This window comes from Capricornis sumatraensis, chromosome 10, assembly GCF_032405125.1.
Source record: "Capricornis sumatraensis isolate serow.1 chromosome 10, serow.2, whole genome shotgun sequence".
Taxonomy (NCBI): domain Eukaryota; kingdom Metazoa; phylum Chordata; class Mammalia; order Artiodactyla; family Bovidae; genus Capricornis; species Capricornis sumatraensis.
The window spans coordinates 103,457,533-103,481,876 of NC_091078.1; the positions used below are offsets into that span (position 1 = coordinate 103,457,533).

The window sequence follows — 24,344 nt, forward strand, 5'->3', positions numbered from 1 at the left end:
GGAAGAAACCCAGAAATTGTCCAAAAAAAACAGTGGAGCAAATCAATTCCTGAAAAAGCTCTGTATCGCGGCGATCACATTTATTGGAAGGGTTGGAGAAAAATTAAAATGCCGTTTAGCTGAAGAATTTGTGAGTTATCTACAAATCAACTTATTTCAGGAGTGGAAGAATTCTTGGTTATTTCTTAGCATCAAGATGCACATCGGTCTCTCTTTTGAACATCTTCCACATTCAAAGAGGCAATCACACAGTACAGCCCATCTTCCACACGTGATGAATTCTCGTTTCAGCCAACTCTCAACGGCGGGGCAACCAGCACAACGCCATCTCCCCGTACAAAGAGCATCGGAATATTCCGTTTTGTTGACTGGAAGAGGGAAAAAAACAATACACAGAACCCACTTGTACAAATTTGTAGTAGTAGTATTCATTTTTGGAGATAGAAATTTGAAAAGAAAAACCCAGATTCATCATAACACAAACAAATGGCTTTAAAACCCTGGTCACTTACCTTTGTGACACAAGGAACCATCTCCTGAGTGTTTCTTTTCCTGGAACACAGCCAGGGGAGGGGCTGCAGCCATCCACGCAGCCGTCCCCCCTCTTCCCGGCACACGGCTAGATACTCCTCGCACTCCCTGCCAACCACGTGGCGTCACGGACGGGGTTCTAACCCACGAGAAGTGAGCAGGAGGGACGGCTGACCCTAAGCCTCCCACAAAGGCCCCTCTGGGGTCTCCCCCACCACATGGACTCAGACTACGGAGAACCCTGGGGACGGCAGAGCCAGTAAGCCGGGATCCCTGACTGAGCACGAGGAGAGCTGGTGCGCTGAGCTGAAACCTCGCTAGAGACTGTCGCGTGGGCACCAATAAAGCCCTCCCATCTGCTTCACTGTGGCACTAATCCACTCACGTATGGCTACCTTCTGTGTGAGCCAGGGGACGAGCCTTAGGCAGTAAGGAAACAGACAAGGGAGGCCTGAAACCGTCTCGGGCCTCAGTAAAACTGTTGCCTGAAGTGAAGTGGAGCCAAGTCGCTCAGTCGTGTCCGACTCTGCGACCCCATGGACTGTAGCCTACTACGCTTCTCTGTCCATGGGATTTTCCAGGCAAGAGTACTGGAGTGGGTTGCTATTTCCTTCTCCAGAGGATCTTCACGACCCAGGGATCGAACCCAGGTCTCCCGCACTGTAGGCAGACGCTTTACCGTCTGAGTCACCAGGGAAGTCCCAAAACTGTTGCCTAGAAAGTGGCTAAAGAGTAGCATGAAGACGGCCCAAACCTAGGTTCTGGGGAAAAGGTTCGAAAAAGCCAAACATCGGTAGTGTTGCTGTTAATCTGATGCGCTGGGCAGGGCAGTGTAAGGAAGAGATGAGCTTAGGCGATAACTAACAGGTTTTCAAGCAGCGATGATAAGAAACAGCATTCCTAAGGTCAGAAAGCCAACTGTTTTTAGACTCCAAACTGTGGACAAAAACAAGAAAAACAGCTCTGAGGCACAAAGCAGCCCTGTCAATGTTCTCAGTTAAACAAACTCAGCCCTGAGGGGAAGATGAGATTAAGGGTGTGGCCTTCCCATTCAAGTTCACATTAGCAAGTGACCCAGGGTAGCCAACATTACTTTGTACAAGAGGAACCATGTTAGAGGTGGGTAACTAAAGAAACAAAGGCATATGCAAGTTTCATCTAGAGAAGGATTTTGAGGTTACTGGCCCAAAGAACTGGTTGGAAGTAAACAGACGGGAAACACAACAAGTCATAAGTTTTAAAGAAATGGCTCTCACAAAGGATCCAGTGACTGGCTAACAAAAGCCTTTGACAAACTGAATATCCCAGCATACTCGAGTGTTTCTGTCAACACTCTGCAGCTCCCATATTTAACAATAAAAATACAGGTAACCAATGAAGAGTTCTATACAAAGAAAGAATAAGGTTTTTTTAGTATAAGTGTGTCCCAAATATGGCACAGGTCATACTTGACCTAAGCAAGGTTTCTTTTACTATTCACACCTCCCAGGGGATCTGTCACAGAAGGACCAGTGACTGCTCGGGGTCCTTCCCTTTTCTGAAAGGGAACGTTTACGGCTGTGGATATCCTGTCCCTGGCTCTGCTACAGTGCAGGCGGGAGGGACGGCGACAATCCATCCTTCTTCGCTTACAGGAATCTGTACAACTGACCACGTGTAGCTCTGACAGAGAACTGTTTCTGTGCCAGGCAGAAAGTACTGGTAATAGCTAGGTTTCCAGAACGTTTTTTTAACATGTAAAAACTATGTTTTATGAGCTTCTTAGGTACTGGAACATAAAAAGAGAACCCTGAACAGTAAATTCAAATAATACCTATAAATTTAGTATGTTAAATTGAGTATACCTGTCAGCCATGAAATGTATCTAACTCTTTGTATATCTCAGCGTTCTCAAGTTTTACTATGCATAAGATCACCTGTTTAACAGCTTTTAAGGCTGTTTTCTGGCTCCATGCCCAGAGATCCTCACTCCATAGGCCAAGGTGGAGCCTGTGAACCTGCATTTCTAACAAGCTCTGGGTCTGCCCATATTTCAAAACCCTAGAGGAAATTAATCCTCCCAACAACCATCAAAGTGAGCTTAGCAGCGGAACCTTCCCAACTGTAGTCTCCAGATGAGACCCCAAACCCTGTGCAGCCTCGTGAGAGACCCTAACACAGAAGACCCAGCTGAGTTTGGACACCTGACCCCCAGAAACTGTGAGCTGGTAAGTGGGTGTGCTTTTAAGACACTAAGGTTTGGGTTGACTTGTTAAAATTCTGAGATAAAGGGTCCAGATAACTAAGAAAGTCATGACCAGAAACAAGGAATTGAGAATGACCTCATTTTGAAGAACACCAGGAGTCTGGTTTTGAGTTTGAGATAACATCCAAAGTGGGTATTTATGCAGTAAGAATATTAGAAAAGAGTGATGCTCAGAAAAGATACAGATTTATCCACAATCATAATGGCCAGCAACCATCACCTGCCGCCAGCTTTGCAAGCACCAAATCCAGTGCACTGGCATTTTACTGAGGAGATCCTCGAGGCTTACAAAATTTCTAGAATTTGCCCAAGGTTACAAAACTAATCAGCAGCAGCCAGGATGTGAACAAACATCTGTTCACCCAGAGCTCAAGCTTTTATGCTGCACTGTCATTAGAGACTGATGGCTTGTAACTAACAGTGACTACCAATTAACACGCGAGAGGGAAAAATGCATAGTAAAACAAAGAAAAATCCACGTTCAGAAGGAAAAAGAAAACTAGCCAAGGAGTCAAGAGTGCCTGAAAAGAGGAGAGCCAGGATAAAGCAGAAGCACAAAAACCAACAAAGGCTAACATCAGAACACTTACTATGTGCCTGTCACCGTCTGAGGGCTAGTCATGGAATCTCTCAATGAATCCTCAACGGTAGTATTAAATGGGTTGGTACTACCATCCCTATTTTACAGGCACAGAAACTCAGTCACAGACAAGTTGGGTAACTGATAAAATTATAGAGCTGGCAAGCAACAGTCAAGACATGAATCCAGGCGACAGGCGGCCCTGTGGTCTGAGCCTCCACAGCAAAGCACTCTGCTAGAGGAGGGTCAGAGACTGGCTTCTCAGTCCTTAAAAGACTGAAGAATAAAGTGCGCCGATATACGGAAGACCTGCATGATTCAGTGAGCTAGTATTTCCCAAATGACCAGAGTCTGATGTAACAAAATCGTGCATGTATACAAGGTCCACTCCAAGCGCGAGGTACCAATGACGTCACACACACCAAGAGTACAGAGAGCTCACCAATGCAGTTTCAGAGTCCGCACTACAACTGATCTTTAAGAAACCACTGCTTGTTCAGTTTGGAGGCAGCATCACAGGCAAGTATCCACAAAAACACTCTCTCAATTCCAGTTAACCTATCTGTGTGATGTTCAACCACAACGCAGCACGACAGATTAAACGCAGAAGTGAAGATGGAATTAATGTTGTCTATTAAGTCAAGCATTTGCAAAACATGAAACAAAGACACTCCTCACTAAATGTTTTGTTTCAGAAAATACAGTTAGTATTCATGTTACGTATGTCAGCGTGCAATAGATTTGTTTTTAATGAGTTAATATTTTTTAAATTTCTCAGTTTTAGTTTCCAACAAGTACTGATAGATAAATTCACATCAAACAAAACATTGTCCTGTATTACCGTTACACACAGCACACAGCGGCCTCTTACACAGGCATATCTCAATGTATCCTGGCAAGCTAAACAGAGGTGACCAGTATACCTGCCCACCAGTGAGGAAGTTACATCTGCAAAGGTACTTCCTGCCCAACATATCCCAGGTAGGAAGTGGCCAAACCAACACTAGAAACCCAGGTCTGTCCAACTCCAAAGCCTTTGCTTTTAATTGTTACATTCTATTGAGCCCCATGCATAGGTATCAAAACATGAAAGGCTTTCCATAAATAAGTATTAAGTTGTTGTATTCTGAGAATCGACATTTTGAAAGTGCTGACTAGAACTGCATGACTTACTTTATATATTTCTTCATATGTTTCTTCATCAATTTCTATAGTTGTCACAGTTTCTTCCACATCTCCCAATATCATATTTAAATGTTGATCATAAGCCTGAAGTGGGAAGGTGGGGGACCAAGAAATTTAATAAGCAAATTAGGAAAAAATAAACAGGGCTTACAATATGCAAATGGCTCAATTACAAGTAACATATACCATCAATACTTACACCACAAAATTTACATGCAAATAAAAAATAACCCTGCTGTACTAATACACTGTTTCTTTGCAGATCATCTCCCATGATTACTTAATTGATGTAACACAAATATAAAACTGTTTATGGTCAAAGATGAATTTACTCAAAATAATCTGAAGTTACATATAGTGAAGGAGGCACTCCCTAGTGGCTCAGACGGTAAAGCGTCTGCAATGCCGAGACTGGGGTTCGATCCCTGCGTTGGGAAGATCCCCCGGAGAAGGAAATGGCAGCCCACTCCAGTATTCTTGCCTCGAAAATCCCACGGACCGCGGAGCCTGGTCAGTTACCGTCCATGGGGTCGCAAAGAATCAGACACGACTGAGCGACTTCACTTCACTTCACTTCATAGGAAAGGAAAACAAATTCTTTAACTGCTAAGATGACAGCACTAGCTTCCCGAAGGCACAAGACACTGTCACTCAAACCTCCCTGTCCCAGACGAAACACCACAAAGTAGACTCGAGTAGAGCAGCACCTGCACATTGTACAGCCTTGCCAGAATTAACTGCTCAGCACAACCAACAAATAGTGCAACTCAGATATTCAGGGATGTCCTCAATCTAACCTCCAAAGCTCATGCATTTGACCGAACGGTGAACCTCCAGAGCCAGGGGCAGAGGGTCTTGTTTAGAACCCACCTGAGTTACTTCTAGTCAAGTGTTAAATGGTTCACCAGCTCACATCAAAATAAAAGCAGCCAATTAGCAACACAGGGAAATGCCAAGCAAAGCACACGAACAAGAGCAAGGATCCCCAGACGGTTGCGGGGGTGGAGGGGTCATTCAGCGCAGAGGGAGGTGAGTCCACACAGAGAACTGAAGAGGCCTCCAAGAGTTAAGGCAACGTGTCTGTCCGGGAGGGCCTGTCTATGTGCCACTGGCCCAGGTAAAAAAGCTCAGTTCTATTTTTCTCTGCAAAGTCGCCACTATTCCATGTCCTGGGGTCATCTTCCTTTCTGCAATTTAAGATTTAGGTCTCCACCTTCTTTCCAAGCACAGGAGGTTCTTTGCCTTTAGGTTTCACATTAGGTAGAATCATGGTCCTGAAGAGACTGGTAGTCAGGCAGCTTAGGCTTCTAGTCTGGCCCTGCTTTCCACTGGCTCTGTCACCTTAATCAAGCAACTTTACCTTTCTGAGCGTGAGCTTCTTCAAGTGCAAAATGGGGATAATGAGTATCTGCACTCACAGAGTTGTTATAGAGATAAACGAGATATTACAGGCAAAGCACTTAGAGTAACAGCACCTGGTTTAGTGTTGGATAAAAACTGCTGCTGCTGCTGCTGCTGCTAAGTCGCTTCAGTCGTGTCCGACTCTGTGTGATCCCAGAGACGGCAGCCCACCAGGCTCCCCCATCCCTGGGATAAAAACTAGCTATGTTTAATCACTTAGGGTAGAATGGCAATAATGAAAAGAACACACTCAGCAAAGAAATAAGTTACCAAGAAGAGACAAAACCTTTAATATACTCTCTTTATGAATAAATGGAACCACCTCAAAGGACCAATCCTATAGAAATATTTATATTTGCAGATATAAACAAAGGTCTACGTATAAAAATGCTTATTGCAGCATTACTTTCAGCAGCAAGAAATGGAAGACGATTTTGGTATCATTGCTGCTGCTGCTAAGTCACTTCAGTTGTGTCCGACTCCGTGCGACCCCACAGATGGCAGCCCACCAGGCTCCCACGTCCCTGGGATTCTCCAGGTAAGGACACTGGAGTGGGGTGCCACTGCCTTCTCCGTTGGTATCACTACTACCACGTAAAGCATTCTGCAAAGTCATTAAAAAATAATAATAAAGAAGCTTTAACATGTACTCATGACCAATAACTTCCAGGAAAGATTAAGTGGAAAAGAACGGTTCTCCCAAAAGGTATAGAAAGGTGTCATTTATTTTTTTAGAAGTAGTGTATACAGTGCAAATATGTGCACACAGACACATATTCATGTACGTAAATATAGAGAAAAGACCTGAAAGACCATAGACCCGACAGAAGGAATGGCTACCGGTAGAAGCAACAGCGTTCTACTTTTACTCTACGTGTGTCTGTGCTATCTCAAATTTTTCACAACTAATCACAAGTTTATATAGGTATATATGTCAGTAGTTTAACGAACACTTTAATGAGAATGGAGAACAAGTAAATGTTATTCACAAAAAAACAGAAAGGAAAAAATAAATGAAAGTGTTCTTTAATAAATACACCATTTCCATTAAGAGGAAAAAAATGTGAAAAATATGAATAAAATACCATCGCATTTGGCCTTTAGAAATATGGGTGACTTTCCACCCGCTTCTGGTCAACAGTCAACACTCTCTTCCAGAGCAGACGGTTTCCACCTTTCAGAGGAGGGAGAGGGAAACAACCTCAAGGAGATAGCCACTCACGTGTAACCGGCCTCGAAGTTCTCTGTCGTTTCTCATCTTCACGTAGATGCGCTCGTCCAGGCTGAGCCGGATGAGATCCAAGGGCTCCTCCACAGTGTTGGTGGTTTGTTGCTGATGAAAGAAACAGGCTGAGTGATGCTACAGGACTAGGGTGAAGGAACGGAGCCCCCCGCGCCGCGTGGCAGCAGGCGAGCCACGCAACCCCTCTGTTGCCTCAGCCTCCTAGTCTGTAAAACGCGGGCACCAACCGTGCCTGCCTAACACTGCTGTCGTGAGGCTTAAGGGACCGTATATGACGGTGCAGAACAGCACCTGACACTAAGTGCTGGATGAGCGGGGGCTGAAATGTATGAAGACAGAGAGGACAAAACAATCATGACTCTGTCCCCTCAAAATCCCCAGTGTCTGACCCCATTTCAGGGTGGAGGGAGTCACTCTCTCAGGGACTTCTCCTTTAATTCAAGTATCATTTAGTAGCCTGAAGACCATACACTTAATGACTTCCACATACGAGAGAATGCTAAGTAGAGATCAATGTTTGAAGGCGGATTATGAATTCAGTGCAGGGCAGGCTGAGTTTAGCGAGCCATTTGGCCAGTAAGATGAATATATCAGTATTTAGCATCCAGTATAGAATAACCCGTGAAAGCGCTGCCTGTGACTCTGGGAGTGTGGGCTCAACTCGTGATTCTGACACTTATAAACTGGGATTTAAAATCGTGCCATCTCTAATTCTCAGTTTCCCTGTTTACAAATGACTGGTAAAGAATCCGCTTGGCAATTCAGGAGACGCGGATTCGATCCCGGGGTCGGGAAGAATCCCTCGGAGGAGGAAATGGAAACCCACTCCAGTATTCTTGCCTGAGAAACCCCATGGACAAGAGCCTGGCGGGCTGCAGTCCACGGGTCGCAGGAGTCGGACACGACTTACCACCATTCTCCCTTCATGATTATTGCGAGGAATAAAAAAGGGCTCGTGTATTAAACTTGATGTATTTTAAACAGTATCTGGCAAACAGAAATATACTCAAGAGAAAGGAAGTGACGAGAGTGAGGAATAATTAGTTTTCAGCGGGTTTCGAACAGTAAAAGATGTCAAGGCCTGGCGTAATATTCGGAGGGGGCGCGGTTAGCCAAAAGGCAGATTTGAGGCCGTTAAGACCCAGAAAGAGGCGGCACAACTGGCCACCTTCCTGTGAGACTGGAAAAAGCAACCCTGGCAGGCAAAGCCGGGCAGAACCAGGCCCGGGAATAAGTAAGCTGCTTCGGAGCTGGCGCTTCAGAAGACACTCACCTGGTCCACGTCGTCCGCCATCTTTCAAACCCTTCGCTCTTTCCCGCCTCTCGCGATAGCACGAGAACCCCACCCCCGCCTCGGGTCTCGGGAAACGCGAGAACGCAACGCACCGGAAGTAGAAAGAAATCGGTCTTGCGGCTTCTCGCTTCCGGCGACTGGCATTGGTACTTCGGGGCTGGGGCGGAGCTTCACCGGGGGCGCGGGGTGGGGGTGTGGCCTATGCGAGGGGGCGGAGCCAGCTCGCGGGCAGCGTCCAGCGCCGGCGCAGTGCGTCCCGTGCCAGGCGAGTCTTGCCCGGGCAGAGATGGCTCGGAAACGCGCGGCTGGCCGGGACCCCCGCGGACAGACGGCCAAGGGCGAAACCAAAGCCCGGCGCAAGGAGGAGGAGGCGGGTGAGAGCGAGGCCGAGCCGGGCTTGGCGGGGAGAGGCTGGAGGAGGGCAGGAGGCGGGCCGGGCGCGGGCAGGGCGAGGCCGGCCTCCCGCGGGTGCGGGTAGGCAATCCTGCGCCCACCCGCGCGGAGGAGACCGCGTCCCGGTGACCGCGGGAGGCAGGCGGCGTGCGCCCGCCCCGGGCCACCCCGACGTCGCTGCGCCTTTGCCCTCCGTGCCGGATGCGCACTGAGCGGTTCCGCCGATCCTGGCCGGACCACGAGCTCCCCTGCGCGGTCTCTTCCTGCGCCCTGCCGCCCGCAGGGTCAAGTCCGGTCTCCTGGCAGATGCTGAGGGCGAATAGGCAAAAGGCACTTGTTTTGTGCCCCCACGAGACCAGCGGACCCGTACTTAAGCGTGCGGGAGTGTGCTGATCTCCTGAATAGTAGTTGTTCCGTCGCTGCGTCGTGCCCGACACTTTGCGACCCCGTGGCCTGCAGCACGCCAGGCTTCCTTAACGGTACCTTCAGCTAAATCCCACCCTAGAGCCCCAGATTTCGGATCCCAGCCGACTTCTCCACGTGCATATCGAATAAGTTTCTTATATTTGTCCCGGGCAAACTAAACCTGCCCCTTCCCCACTTATCCCCATCTCACTGATCCCTTCATCACTTGTTAGAACAAACCCCTCCAATCCTTCAGCAAGCTCTGTCAGTTCCCCCTCAGAACCCTGCCTCAAATCTCTCCGCTTCTCTTTATCTTCCTGGCCACACCCCCTGCCCAGGCCACCTTCACTTTTCAGCTGAACGACTGCGGTCGTCTGTTTACCTGTCTGTACTTCCCTTTCATCTACTCGCAAGAGTTCTCCATGCGGCAGCAAGTGATCTTAAGAAAAAAATAAATGAGGTCTTGCCACGCTCCTACTTCAGACGCTCTGGCTGCCATTGCTCTTGGCATAAAATCTAGCTCCCTCACATGGCCTTCAAGACGCTGCATGATTCCGCGCTGCTCTCTCCTTTCCCAGATAACCCCTTCTGTGGCCTCCTTTCGGTTCCTCAGGCACCCCGCGTTATCTCTCACCTGAGCCTTTGCCCCTGATGTTCCTTCTCCCTTGAATGCTCGTCATAGCTTTTGCCACGGCTGCCTTCTTCTTCCTGCAGGTCTCAACCCAGGCACTCCTTGAGTGTCTTGCCTAAGGTGGTCTTTCCCAGGCACACCTCATCACAGAGGATCTTGGTAATTTATTTGCTTCCTTTTTGACCTGTCTTAGCCAGATGAGCTTATGAAAACATGTCTTACTTTTCGCTGTATCTCATCTTGTCCTCTCCACTTCCCTGCATATAATAAGTGCTCAATAAACAGTATAAATAACTGCACGATGCAGGCGGTAGAAGGAACTTCCGGGGTCCCTCACATAACGGAGTAGACGATCGGACCAGATCACTAGTGAGGCCCCCTGTGACACTAGATTGAGTAATTCTGTGATTCTGCAGGGTAGGTGTGAGTTTTCAGTGAGATGGCACGTAAGGCTCCGGGCCTGGTCTGGGTGAGGTGACCACATGGGCTAACTGCACTCAAGCCTCATTTGCACTCTGTGAGCCAGTGGAGCTGCAGTACGTTTCCAAGGCAGCTTCCGGGAAGAGCTGTTGTCTTTGCTGTGGTTGGTGGAGGAACAGTTTGGCTGTGGTTTCGGCTGCAGCTGACGTTGATTTGGTGACTCGTCAGTGTAGCGTGCAACAGCACCACCATGCGTGCAAATAATGGAGACACTTGGCTGCTTCCAACAGCCTACTATTTGGCTTCCCATCACATCTTTGTTTCTATTAGGGCCCCTCTAGTTTCTACCCGTCGGATCTCAACATCGCTCCGCGGATTTGCTCCATCATTAGCTCCTTCAGCAGATACTTACTGAGCGCCTGGCTGTGTTCAGGCCCAGTTATTGGCACTGGAAGGGTAGCAGTCAACAGGACAGGCAAGGTTCTGCTCTCACGATGCTTGTAATCTTTGGGGAAGGGGAGGTCGGACAAACAAGTTAAAAAACAAATTCCCACGGTGACAGGAGCCAGGAAGGAGGCAGAGAGGTCTCTGTCACAAACCTGGCACGGGCACAGGGAAGACGCAGCAGAGTCAGAATCGGTGGCCTCGAAGTCCCGTCCGAGGACCTGGTGCTTCCAGCCAACTACTGACCGTAACGAGGGGCCTTTTGTAGGATGTGGGCAGAGGAATCAGTAAGTTTAAAGCTCTTAGGAATGTTTTAGAATTGAGGTGAGAGAAATAACTGGGAACCTTAGGCTGGAGACCAGACTAAGGAGTTTGTGTTTTATTCTTGGTGCTGTGAGGCGCTGCCGGCAGTTCTAAGCAGGTGGGGTTTTTTGGTGGTTGTTAAATTGGTAGCTGGCCGAGCAAACCCAGTGGTTAATTCCTGCCCTGCTGAAAGACCCAGGTTATATAACAGTGTAGTACAGTCAGCCTTCCACAGGTTGCACATCTGTGGATTCAAGCAAAGTTCAATCCGAGGTTAGTTAAATCCACAGATTTGGAACCAGGGCATCCAGAACGGAGGGGTGACTCTAGCAGACAGCTCTAGATCCTGGAGAGTCTTGGAAAATGGCCTCTTTTAAAATTCTGGTTGACTTACTATAGCATTAGTCCAGATGGACAACAAGGATTGGATATTGGGTATTGGATTATATTCCAGATAAGGGCTCCCCTGGCGGCTCAAACAGTAAAGAGTCTGCCTGCAATGCAGGAGACCTGGGTTCAGTCCCTGGGTCAGGAAGATCCCCTGGAGAATGCAATGGCCACCCACTCCAGTATTCTTGCCTGGGGAATTCTATGGACAGAGAAGCCTGACGGGCTACAGTCCACGGGGTCACAAATCGCACATGACTGAGCGACTAGCACTTTCACACTGAATACTCCGTATAAAGTTATTCCAAGGTATTGACCACATCCCCGTGCTGTACGTTACATCCGTGTAACTTACTGACTTGGTGCCTCTTCATCCTCTTCCCCTGTCTTGCCTGTCCTCCTACCCCTTTCCCCACTGGTGGCCACTGGTTTGTTCTCTGTGAGTCTGTTTTTATTTAATTTGTTCATTTGTTTTTTAGATTCTGTGTATAAGGGGAAACATGGTGTTTGTCTTTCTCTATTTCACCAAGCATAATATCCTCCCTGTTGCGAATGGCAAGATTTCTTTTTTTAGGACTGATACTTCTGATTCCTTTAGATGGTAGCTTAGGTTGTTTGAGACTTTTCCTGTTTCTGGAGGTGGGCCTGTAGTGCTCTAAGCTTCCCTCTTGAAACTGCTTTCGCTGTGCCCTGTGGATTTTGTAAAGCTGTGTTTTCATCTTCGCTGTCCTACGGTATTTTCTGGTTCTCTCTGCGGCGTCGTGAGCTGCCACTGGCTGTCTGCTTTTTGTAGGGTCCTGTTTAGTCTTCGAGTTGTGTTTCGTTTTCCCCTGTAATTGATTTCTGGTTTCCTGCTGTTGTCATTGGAAAAGACACTTAATACCTTTTCAGTCTCGAATTTGTTGGGACTCGTTTTGTGGCTAGCATGCGGTCGATCGATCCTGGAAAATGTTCCATGCGCACTTGAAAAGACTGTGTATTCTGCTGTTTTGGACACAGTGTCTTGAAGTTATCTATTAAGTTCATGTGGTCCAAAGTGTCATTTAAGGTCACCGTTACCTTATTGATTTTTCTTTCGGAATGATCTGTCCGTTGACGTAACTCGGGTGTTGAAGTTGCCTGCAGTTACTGTATTACTGTCAACTTCTCCCCTTGTTTTCGTTAATATTTTTTGCATATATTCCGATGCTCCTGCATTCGATGCATATATGTTTATCAGTGTTATCATTTTCTTATATTGACCCCTTTATCATTATATAATGTCTTTGTCTATTATTATAGACTTTATTTTATGGTCTATCTTGCCTGATACGATTATTGCTGTCTGAGCTATATTTTAGCTTCCGTTTGCTTGGAATATCTAGATGATAGCCTCTTTGATGCCCTGGGGCACACACAAATAATTTAGGGGAAAAATGTTACCATACATCTCCCATCCAGAAACCACCACCACCAAATAATACTATGTTTCCTTCTAGTCTGCGTCTTTTTGTGTAGTAGAAACTATGCCGACAGCTTTGCATTCTCAGCGTTTTATCACATCTTCTTCCTTTGTCTTAAGAGATGATGACATCATATATCATTGTGTGACTGCACCATAATTAACGATTTAATCAATGTCCATTTACTGGATGGGCAGTCAGACTTTTAAAATTTTGGATACTTTGAATAATGATACTATAAACGTTTTTTAGAGTCACAGTTCATTTCCCTTGTTCTCACTTTTAACTTCTCTATTTCTCTATTCAAAGCACAGAAATGCACACCTCTGCCTTTCAACCAACCAAGTAAGTTTAGAGAGGAAGAAACAGGACTTCTGAAGCAACTGCCCACCTGCATGTTTAGACTAGTAAAGTATTGAGCATCTTATTAACAGAGGGCTAAAAACCATTGTAGGATCTAGAAATCCTGGTTTTCAGTATGCCCTACCAAATTGTCAGGTCGTAAATAAACTTTTGGCCTTGAAATAAGAAATCTGAAGAAACAGAACCCAATCAGTGATTTTAGCCAGCATTGAAACAAACGCTGCTAAAAGGTGAAATCTGTTAAAATTTAGTTGTTGTTGTTTTTTAGCTCTAAAGGAAGAGTCTCTTTCTTCCATGCAAAATTGTATTCTTGGGGACTAAAAATGCATATCCAGGGTGTCAGCAGTTCAAACCATAAATGAAAGCAATGAATTAATTTGATACTTTAGGTTTTACTATCACAGCTCCTTCTGGAACCTCAAAAAAGGTTAGAGTATTTTTGTTTTGCAATATTAACTGAAGCAGAGTTGTGCAGAGGAAAAAAGATGATTTATTTCAGATTTAAGATTATTTGCCTGGCTATATTTATAATAGAAAAACATTTTCCCCTGTTGTATTAATATATTATAACATATGTAATATAGTTATGTGTTAAGAGACCATGCTTTTAGATACCCTAGTTGAACTAAAATGAATAGTGTATGGATTTTTTATATTTCCTTTTAAGAAAATTTTATTATTTTATTTATTAATTATTAATAATGGTTAGTTATTAAAATAAAGTTGTTTTTCAATTACTGCTAACTTATTCCAACCTCAAGCTTGCTGAGGGGCTTCCCAGGGGGCCGCTGGTGGTAAAGAGCCCGCCTGCCAGTGCAGGAGACATAAGAGACACAGGTTCAATTTCTGGTTCAGGAAGCTCCCCTGGAGGAGGGCATGGCGACCTACTCCAGTATTCTTGCTTGGAAAATGCCATGGACAGAGGAGCCTGGCAAGCTATAGTCCATGGGGTTGCACAGAGTTGGACACGACTGAAATGACTTAGCGTACACACAAGCTCGTATGAGTGGCATTTGGGTTAGACTGGATAGATTTCATAAAGTGTGTGTTTTGAGCAGCGTTTGGTTTTAAAAGACAGCAGAAGCTTAGATTAGGGGAAATCATTGTTGTTCAGTTGCTCAGTCGTGTCTGACTCTTTGCGACCCCATGGACTGCAGCATGCCAGGCTTCCTTGTCCTTCGCACTCAGACATGTTTATAAACTTGAAGCTTTTCACTTAGTAGGGGTGGATTATCCCTAAAATAATTAGTCTCAGCAGGTAGTAACAAGCAAGGTGTTAGTTAATGGATTGATGCGTTTTCTTTGCTGGACATTAGGTAAAATTTAAGGTTTGCAGTTTAGGTTTTATGGGTCGTGTGCTGGTGTCTCTATAGCCTTCGGAGGTAGAACAGAGTAACTGATGAAGGAAGCGTGTAGTCTGCAGACCAGCTGGAGGTGGGAGGTGGAAGGGGCTGAACGCTCTTTTTGACCAAACGTGGGATGTTGATGGGCGTCTGGAGAGAGGTTACCAGGGAGGACTTCTGTGACCCTGCCCACGAACCTGCAATGTCTCCGCTTTTCCTGTGTCCCTCCTCTCGTGTTCCGTGTGGTCATCCAGACGTCGTCAAAGATGAGAAACCACGAAAGAAGAGCCCTCCCACAAAAGTTTCCCGAGGAAAGAGGAAGAGAGGCTGCGGTGATGCTGGGAGCTCAGCAGACGGTCCAGTGACAAGGAAGGCGGCCAAGGTTTCAGTGAAATCTGAAGAGCCCCAGGCTGTAAAGGAAGAAGCCCTCAGCGAAGGGGAAGATTTCAGGTGAGACGGCGGAAAACGTCTTGACCGGGTCCATCAGGGAAGTATGACTAAGGAAACCTGCTCCTGTTGCTCGCCTCTGGGGTCTGTGGGAAAAGTGGGATCTTTAAACAGATCTAGGTAGCGCTCGCGGAGAAGGCACTGGCACCCCACTCCACTACTCTTGCCTGGAAAATCCCATGGACGGAGGAGCCTGATAGGCTGCAGTCCATGGGGTCACGAAGAGTCGGACACGACTGAGCGGCTACACTTTCACTTTTCACTTTCATGCATTGGAGAAGGAAATGGCAACCCACTCCAGTGTTCTCGCCTGGAGAATCCCAAGGACGGGGGAGCCTGATGGGCTGCTGTCTCTGGGGTCGCACAGAGTCGGACACGACTGAAGCGGCTTAGCAGCAGCAGCAGCAGCAGCAGGTAGCGGTCGGGCCACTGTAAGACTGGAAGTGTCGTGGTGACCGTAGGTCACCGCCCAGCCTCTGCAGATGAGGACCACCGCTTGCAGAGAGTGAGTTACTCGTGGCAGTAGCCAGGATGAGACGCAGGGCTTCAGCTCCTGGCTCAGTGCTGTTTCTACCCCACAGACGTTAGGTACATGAGGCGTTTCCCCGGCGTCCCAGCCGCGTCCTGTCCTGCTCCCCTCGCGTTCGCGCTGCTCCTGCCCAGCTGGACGCCCCCCTTCACTCGACACGTGCTCACCATCTGCCTGCGTCCTGCCACCTTGACGATGCAGAACAGAATTCACCCGCCCCTCGGCCCCGTCTCCTCCTCTGGCTTCTTGCCGCATCTCTGAAGAGTGTAACTCACCTCCTTGTGTTATGCTTGCTTGTGTCCAAGCCACACACCCCGTGAGCTCTCAGTCGGCCGTTACACTTACTTGTGTTTCCATCATACCCTCCTGTGAGTGCACAGACGGCTGTTACACTTAGTTGTGTCCAAGCCACACACCCCTGTGAGCTCTCAGACGGCTGGAACCACGCCGGCTCACCTCTGTATGCCCCGTGGCATCTAGGGCAGGGCCTCTCACAGTGACTGAGCGTATTGACAATTTGGTGAACCATGCCTGTAAACCTCGTGATCACTTGATCATCTGCCTCCGGGGAATGTTGCGGGAGGGGGTGGGGGGGTGCAGGGGAGAGGACCAACAGAGAGGCCGCAGTTGCTGCTTTACGTCAGAGATAAGGCCTCTCTCAGTGTCAGCTCTCCTGGCATACCCCAGTGCTGGCTGGGAGGTAGCCCAGGACAGGGCAGCTGTGGGAAGGAGCACGGCGGGCGCGTGGACTCACCACCGTCATTCGCCTCCTCTTCCCTAAGACTCTTCCTCGCAGCGCCACTGAGCTTCCCGCTTCCCGCTCCCACCTGCCGGATTCTTTCTGCAGAGAAGCCCACATACAGATCAGCCAGGACGCTGCCAGGGAAAGCCCGGCTCCCCTTTTTGCCTCTAGGCTGGGAAGTGACATTTCTCCCACATTTACTCTTAAGGGGATATTTTTGTTTCTGTGCTTTTGAAAGGAAGCGGCAGACTAAAAAGGGAGTGTCTTGTCTTTTTAGAGCTGAAGTCTGAAGCTTGTTAAGTTAAGTGTTTGTGCTAAAATCTTGGGTAATATTCTCACTGGACACCATGTGTCAAATCTTAACAAAAGCTAAAAGTAACTCGGGGCTCTAAAGATGTTTTACGTGTGAATTTGCAGAAACGTTAGTACATTGCGTGTAAGCAAGCCCTGAGTCCTGAGCCAGTGTGTAGCCAGCTGCCCATCTGCAGAGTTCTGTGCCTCCGCTCCAGCCGTCCGTGTTCCTCATGACGCACCCCCACGCACCTAGGAGTTCAATTCTCCCAGCCTCAGTCGCCTTTCATCTCACCTCTCAGAGGCGGCGAGGGGCAGCGAGTGCGAACCCTTCCCTCTTTCTTGCTGGCGTCTGGCTGCACGTGTGCGCGCAGGCATCGTGGCTTCTCCTTCTGGGACCTGCATTCTCTTCATGGTCTCGTCTCCCTTCCCCATCTGTTTGCAGACACCTGTCTCCCTTCACACAGCCTCAGGGTGCAGGTTCACGCTCCTCCTGTTTCCGAAGACGCGTCTAGTATTAGACCCCTGATCAGAGCCCATCCTGGTGCGAACCCGAGGCCCAGGAACATGCAGGGTGTGAGACTCAGAGCTCCCAAACCATCTTCAACTAACGGCAGCAGATTCACAGTAAACAGAAGGAGCCTTGAGAGGGGAGCTTAGCTTCCCCGTGGCACCGGGACGTGTGCGCTTTCTTCACCTTCCTCTGTGGTCTCCGCACAGGGACTTGCCGAGCGCCCGCAGGAAGGGCCAGCCCCCGGAGCGAGAGGCCGCTGCGGACAAAGGCAGCTGCAAGGGGGACGACGAGGAAGACAGCGAGGAGGACTGGGAAGAGGTGGAAGGTGAGGTGGCCCCTCTGCCCCCGGAACCGTCGTCCTGTTTGCCTGCTTGGCTCTGTTCCGGGTCCTGTCACGGCAGCCCTGTCCTTTTCTTGGAAAACAAGGGAGGCGAAGATAAGGTCGCAGCAGGAAGTTGCTTTGGATGTAAGGGGCAGTTCACGGCCAGGTCGCCCCCGAGGGTTGTGCCTCCTCTTCCTCTGGAGGCACTCAGTGAGAGAGACACGTGTGCTCACACGTGCCTCGGGTCCAGCTCTGCCCCTCGTGCAGCCGTGTGCGTGAGTGTGTCCAGCGGTGCTAGCTGAGCTTGTTTTCCAGGACGGTCGGTAAACACTGCACATCCCTGCGAGCCGGGTGGTTGTGGGAGAGCGTGACGGGCCTGGCACATCCTGTACTCGGAGTAAGCAGCAGCCAGGGTCACCGTCCTTGAGCCCTGCTGCCTGGCAGGGTTTTCCTAGCTTTTCCTTTTGAAAGTGTTCAGACCTACAAAGAAATGGAGCCTGGAGTCCAGGCTCTGTCTGCCTGGATGCCTTGACTTGACTGTTGTGCCGTAGGGGCCGTGTCTCTCTTTCTGTAACTCTGCTGGTGGGACTACGCGGAAGTCAGTCACAGACACCCTGACTCTTCACGCGTAAATACTTCAGCCTTTCTCTCCTGAGAGTAGGGCATTGTCCTCCCTGATGAAACGCTGTCATCACGTAATTAAGGCCCTGATTACTGTGAGATGGTCCATTATAGCTGCCTTTTTTTCCTGTCTCTCCCCCCCACCCCCAAGTGCAGGATCTAATCAAGGTATTCAGTCTCTCTGATCTCGAGCAGAGACTCCACCCACCACCTACTGCACAGGGCGCAGGATTTTAGTCCCCTGCCCAGGGACTGAACCTGTGCCCCCTGCATGGGAGTGAGGAGCTCTAACCACTGGGCCACCAGGGAAGCGGCCCGCCCCCCGCCTCACTGTTTCGCTTTCCATTGTTTTTCAGTCATTAAGCCATGTCTGACTCTTTGTGGCCCCACGGACAGCAGCTCGCCAGCATCTCCTGTCCTCGAGTATCTCCTGGAGTTTGCTCCAATTCATAGCACTATTATTTTTTTAAATTTTGGCAGAGTCCTGGCCTCTTGTTCTGTAGAATGTCTCATGTTCTGGTTTATAATGGTGGTTAGCTTGTTTGAATGCCCTCCTGCATGTCCTATGAACCGTGAGTCCAAAGACTTGGTTGCCTTTAGAGTAAACATTCTTTGGCAGGAATACTGCCAGTGATAACACTCCATATTATCACTGAGCTCTGTGCTTCCTAGCGCATCCAGTAAGAGGTGCCTGGCGTCGGGTGGTCCTGCTGGCAATGCTAAGCTCGACTGTGTCTGTGGCCCTGCCTGGCTGTGCCAGTGGAAAGGCTCATTTTCCTTCTGAGTCTCTGTGAAGACCCTGTGCACCAGTCCCTTCTACTTAATGGTGTCGGTGTGATCTTGACTGAATCAGAGATCATTTTAGTGAGCATTACAAAGTGGCACTATTTTGATTGTCGTTTCACGTATAATTATTAGCTGACTGATCCGTAAAGCAGAGGTCTCCCTCTTAAGGCCCGTGTTTATTTGGTCATTTCTTTCGGCCATCACCGTGGACGTAAAAATTTAACTCTGCCAGCAACTATCCTCTTTAGCCTTTTGACCTTCAGACTGCCCCCACATTTGGCGAGCAGGAGCCCCTTTAAGCAGATGCGCTGTGCTGTCTGATGTGGCCTCGGTAGTTTCTGAGAATGGGTTTGTTCTTTGGCACAGTGAGCATGTGGGTGTTCCAGGGTCTCCCTGTGGCAGAGCTGGAATCGGCCCCGTCCATTTTAGAGGAGCTGGCACACAGAAGCCGGGGTCTCAACACCGGGTGTGGTCGTTGCTTCTAGGTCCAGAGCCGCTTTGAGAGGAGCTCAGCTAATGAAGTTCACTGTCACGTTCAGTTCAGCAAAGTTAATTTTGGCCCGCGCCCCGCTCCAGTCCTCTTGCCTGGAGAATCCCACGGACGGAGAAGCTTGGTGGGCTGCAGTCCATGGGGTTGCTGGGAGTCAGACACAACTGAGCGACTTCACTTTCACTTTTCACTTTCCTGCACTGGAGAAGGAAATGGCAACCCACTCCAGTATTCTTGCCTGGAGAATCCCAGGGACGGGGGAGCCTGGTGGGCTGCCGTCTGTGGGGTCGCACAGAGTCGGACACGCCTGACGCGCCTTCGCAGCAGCAGCAGCAGCAGTGTTTACAAGCAGCGTAGTGGAGAAGGAGATGAGAAAGGTGCACGCCTCGCCGTGTGTGCGTTTACAGGCTAGTCTGAAGCCATGCCTCTACACAGTGAGCCGCGGGGGGCTTTACTGTAGCAGTTGGGAGAACAGTGCTCCCGCCCCCCGGCTCCACGGCCCCAGGGTCTGTGTCTGACTCACCCCCATCCGTGTGTCTGAGGATCTTCCCTCAGGGCTGTTGTTCCGGGCGCTCACGCAGGTTAGTGAGACACCTAGACGTGCGTGCTCAGGGCCTCTCCTAGGAACTCAGAGCAGGGGTCTCGACGGTTTCCTGCCTCACTTCCTCCACCCCAGCAGAACCTTATTGTTGTTCAGTACACTGCCTCTTATAACAATAATTGTTATCATTGATCTAAAAAATTACTGTTGTTAGAAGTTAGTGAGCCCGTGCCGGGTGCCGTGGGGGAAAGCGCAGCCTTCTCTGCATCTGCTCTGCCCGTGAAGCCAGTGGAGATAGAGATTGAGACACCGGAGCAGGTGAAGGCCAGAGAAAGAAGGTACGATCAAGCACTTGCTTCCAGATTTCCGTCACGTCTCACCATCGGCAGCTGCTCCCCAGGAAAGGTTTTGAAAAGCACATAGGATTCGCGGGCTGAGTGTCCAGGTGGTCAGGAGCCTTAGGCGAGAGAGCCCTGGGCGCACCTTCAGGACTTGAAGGCGAAACCTTTGTGTCCAGGCGAGTGCAGACATGCCAAGGGCCGTGCAGGGCGCCTGTTACCGTATTGACTGTTCAGGACAGCGTGTGGCTGAGGGCCCGGAGACTCAGAGGCTAAGGAACGTTTCAGCTGCGAGTGGAGGAGCCCCGATCTGTGTCTGTCCGGCTGACTGGACAGCCCAGCTTGTGTCCCGCGGCATCGCTGCAGGGCCTGCGGCAGTGCCCCCCGTGGTTGGGGGCCTCCCCGGCTCCTTCCAGGGGTCTCCGGTCCCTCTGCAGCCCCTGGTGGCCTGGCTGTACGCAGCGCATCTCCTGGTAGTTAACTGGTCTTGAGTCTCCCACGTGATAGGCACTTGATCAAGGAGGGAGATAAAAGAAGTCGTCCAGGAGGTTTTCTTAAAGGGGCTTGGGACAGAGACGAGAGGGATCTTACGGCAGGACAGCGTTGCACAAACAAGCGACGTGTGCTGACTTAACGCCAAGGCAGTGGGCCCCAGGAGGTGGGGCAGTCAGGGGGCGGTCAGAAGGGGGGCCTGGCAGGTGTGGGTCAGGGGAGGGAATGACCTGGGCCGGGGTTTGCGGGCGAGGAGGCGTAGGACCGGCCAGCGGCAGGTCTGCTGGGTAGCACGGCCTGAGTCATTGTCCCCGAAACGCATCAGCGGGGACGGGCGAGTGGGGTCAGGCTTCCCCCTCCACTTTGGGATTGTTCAATGTGCGTTGCAGTGAAAAGATCAAAATGGAGTTTGAGACGTATCTTCGGAGGATGATGAAACGTTTCAGTAAGGAGGTTCACGAGGACACGCACAAGGTAAGGAGGGGCAGACGGGCGGAGGGGTGGACGGGCGGATGGCGGTCGGGCGGACGACTGACGGACGATGGGCTGGCGGACGGGGCGGACGGGGCGGACGGGGCGGCAGCTCTGACGAGGGGGCGGTGTGTGGGGCGCTGGCGCTCCGTCGGCCACGCCTCTGGCTCTCCTGAAGCGAGTGGGGTGATAAGGGGCTGACAGTGGCATCTGCCCAGGAGGGCGCATGAGGCGTCAGCTCCGCACTCCCCTCCCCTCCCCTCGCTCGGCCGATCGGTAACGCTGGGTCCGGCCTCAGCTGAAGGCGTGGCGGCTCCTGACTCCAGCTGGCACTTGCTGGACACACACAGGCCTTGCGAGGAGCCTGGCGCTGTGGGCAGAGACTTGGGCGAAGCTCGTCTCCTGCCGTTCAGGACCTTCTGTCTCACAGGTGGAATGGGAGAGACCTCAGAACAGGGAGACTCAGGACGCAGGACGAGGGGAGATGAGTGCGGGCCCCAGCAGCTGAGGAAGGCCTCGTTTAGGAGAGGGGTTGGGGCGGGTCAGGGGAGGCCGGAGCGGGGAGAGGCCGCACCGACGGTCCTTTAGACCCCAGGCTTCCTGACGTTGCATCCGCAGATCCTTCAGGATGCACCTCCAACAGCAAGACCTCTTAGAGAAAAGAAGTTTGTACTTTGCAGCTTCGAGATTTGACTGTTTCTCTGAGGGAAGGAGCATCTAGAGGGAAGAGGAGGGTGAAAGAGCAGGGACTGGCTGTGCTAGGAGCTCTGTGTTTTTGTATATGGAGATGATGGCAGGTATTTCCTGTCCTCAAAACGTCTCCGAATCTGGCAGCCACACTCCGTCTGGTTTTCAGGCTTCCCGTTTCCCTCTTCTCAGGTTCACCTGCTGTGTCTGCTGGCAAACGGCTTCTACCGAAACAGCATCTGCAACCAGCCAGACCTGCAAGCCATTGGCCTCTCCATCATCCCAACACGCTTCACCAAAGTGCCACCCCGAGACGTGGATGTCTCCTACCTGTCCAACCTGGTGAAATGGTAGGGCCCTGCGGGCTGTCCTACAGAGCGTAGGGCACGATTTGGGTCTCGGACTGGGTGCAGGTCAGTCCCACAGACCCTCCTCGAGGGGAAAGTCTGAGCTGGGTCTTCAGGAGTTGGCCAGGCTGCAAAGAAGAACACGGGGAGGGGGGCTCCTGAGCCCCTCTCGAGGCTCCCCGCTATGAATTCTGGCCGTAGGAGGACAAGGCTTCTCTTTGTCCTGGCCTCTCACACAGAGAAGTACCTGGTTTCTCTCCAGGTTCATCGGGACATTCACAGTGAATGCGGAGCTCTCGACCAACGACCAGGACGGCCTGCAGACGACGCTGGAGCGGAGGTTTGCCATTTACTCGGCAAGAGACAACGAGGAGCTGGTCCACGTGAGTGCCGCCCTGGCAGCACTGCTCTGTAGGTCTGTGAGCCGGCGACAGTGTCAGTTATGTGCCGTGCACCGTTCAGACTGTTGTACAGACGCTTCCTCGCTCAGTTCTCATAAGATAAAAGCAGGTACCGGAGCTCAGAGAAGCGGAATGACTTCCTTAGGGCCAGTCTAAGCACTGGAGTCAGGCCTGGGGCCAGCCTGAGCGCTGAGAGCTGGCCCTCTCCCGTCTCCACTTGGCGTCCTGGAGTAAAGCACTTAGCTCGTGGTCAGGTGCCCTACAGTTGTTTACAGTGTTCAAAAGTGGTGTTCAGAAGTCCCAAGGAGGGACTTCCCTGGTGGTCCAGCGGCTAAGACTGCATGCTCCCAGTGAAGGGGGCCTGGGTTCGAACCCTGGTCTGGGAACTAGATCCCAGATGCCACAAGTAAGACCCAGTGCAGCCATAAAAAACAAACATTTAAAAAAAAAAGGCCTAATGTTGGCTGCAGAAATCCCGCAGAGGGTGTTTCCGTACCGTCCACATTGGGCAGTGACCTGGCAGACGGCTGTGCGGCAAGGAGGGTTCTGTCCAGGAGCCGTAGCGAAGAGCTTCTGTGCACGCAGGGTTCGTCACACGCTCAAAATCCACTCAGGTAGAGCTTCGTCTCAGTGAAACAGGTAGAAACGTGGTCTTATCCTCGAAGATTCCTGTCAGCGCATATGCACTTGTGTCCGAGCCTCGGATTCTGTTTAGGGAGAGAGACAGACGTTTTGTATCTTTAGAGACCGTATGATCGGCATCGTTACTTTCTCTTCTGGTTTGGCATGAAGACGTCTGAGGATCTGGCCAGGAACTGTGCTGTTTACCCACCAGCCAGAGGAGGACGGTGGTGTTTCAGCAGCATCCTCCCAGCCTGTGTTCCTGTGTATCCGTGTGCACGTTTTCTTCCTGCAGTTTTATTAAGCAAAACAATCGTTTTTTGTTTTTTTAAGAAAAGAAGTGAGTATTTCTGTTCACAGTGCTGTCCAGCCACCGCCTGGTCCCAAATCCCGGCTGCTGCCCCAGAAGGGAGCCCCGTGCCCACCACACAGCCACCCACCTCCCCGGGGGCTGGCGGCCACCGGCCCGTGTTCTGTCTGTGGGTTTACACAGCTTGGATACTTCAGTGCTCATTGTCTCCCACCTGTGCGTTCACAGACTCACTGACTGCCCATCAGACGTCTCCCTACAGGGGCTGAGCCCGCAGAGGCGGGACCCGAGGGTACAGAGGGCTGGCTGCTGTACCCGGCTGTGGGGCGGCATCCCAGGCTCTGGAACCCAAGCGGGTCCTGGGGGCGGTCCTCGCAGTAGCCGAGGGGCAGCTCCGTGTGGCCTTCCGTGTCCGGCTCCTTTGACTTGCCGTGTCTTCAGGGCTCATTCACCACACGGGATCATGCCAATCCTTACTTCTTTCCCGAGGATAAGCATGTTGTTCTTTCTCATTCTAGATATTTTTGCTGCTTCTCCGGGCCCTGCATCTCCCTACCCGCCTCGTACTGTCTCTGCAGCCAATTCCTCTGAAGTTATCAGCAGCGAAGGTGACGTTCCCGGGCCTCCCAGAGGAAAGGGTGGGTGGCCAGGGAGGAGTGAGACATTACCTGAGGTCTAACCAGACCTGCTCGCGAGGCTGCCTTTAAAGGCAGTCTTTGCAGAGCAGGCTTCCTCTGAGTGGGCCTGGCTCGGGCGCTGTGCAGGGAAGCTGTGTGCAGGGCGG

At 50.5% G+C, this 24,344-nt stretch overlaps 2 protein-coding genes across 8 annotated transcripts in view; one reads left to right on the forward strand and one right to left on the reverse strand.

Moving 5' to 3' along the window:
- On the reverse strand, positions 1-16,053 carry LSM3 (LSM3 homolog, U6 small nuclear RNA and mRNA degradation associated). Of its 2 annotated transcripts, none has more exons than XM_068982638.1 (4): positions 15,932-16,053; positions 7,165-7,275; positions 4,530-4,625; positions 1-368 (listed from the first exon to the last, which is right to left on the reverse strand). In XM_068982638.1, exons 1-4 carry the CDS (start codon positions 15,944-15,946, stop codon positions 288-290), a joined length of 303 nt encoding a protein of 100 aa, XP_068838739.1. In that variant the 5' UTR covers positions 15,947-16,053; the 3' UTR covers positions 1-287. The 2 variants fall into 2 exon arrangements, with proteins under 2 accessions (XP_068838739.1, XP_068838737.1); XM_068982636.1 differs by lacking the exon at positions 15,932-16,053 and adding an exon at positions 8,459-8,496.
- Positions 8,745-24,344, forward strand: part of XPC (XPC complex subunit, DNA damage recognition and repair factor) — a 23,388-nt gene continuing 7,788 nt past the window's right edge. For 3 of the 6 annotated variants that reach the window (XM_068982634.1, XM_068982630.1, XM_068982635.1), the window contains exons 1-8: positions 8,745-8,853; positions 14,865-15,060; positions 17,340-17,458; positions 20,108-20,231; positions 21,113-21,197; positions 22,074-22,231; positions 22,491-22,611; positions 24,079-24,168. In XM_068982634.1, coding sequence (XP_068838735.1) covers positions 8,766-8,853; positions 14,865-15,060; positions 17,340-17,458; positions 20,108-20,231; positions 21,113-21,197; positions 22,074-22,231; positions 22,491-22,611; positions 24,079-24,168 — 981 coding nt within the window. In that variant the 5' untranslated portion in view covers positions 8,745-8,765. The remainder of the gene's footprint in view (positions 8,854-14,864; positions 15,061-17,339; positions 17,459-20,107; positions 20,232-21,112; positions 21,198-22,073; positions 22,232-22,490; positions 22,612-24,078; positions 24,169-24,344) is intronic. The other 3 variants (XM_068982633.1, XM_068982631.1, XM_068982632.1) reach the window with 3 other exon arrangements.

Excerpts from the sequence above, each read along its gene's own strand:
- LSM3 (XM_068982636.1), bottom strand. The coding sequence starts at position 8,479 with ATGGCGGACGACGTGGACCAG. Across the intron at positions 4,626-7,164 it reads AACTTCGAGGCCGGTTACAC|GCTTATGATCAACATTTAAA; the intron begins GTGAGTGGCTAT and ends TTCCCACTTCAG. Across the intron at positions 369-4,529 it reads CATATGAAGAAATATATAAA|TCAACAAAACGGAATATTCC; the intron begins GTAAGTCATGCA and ends TCCCTCTTCCAG.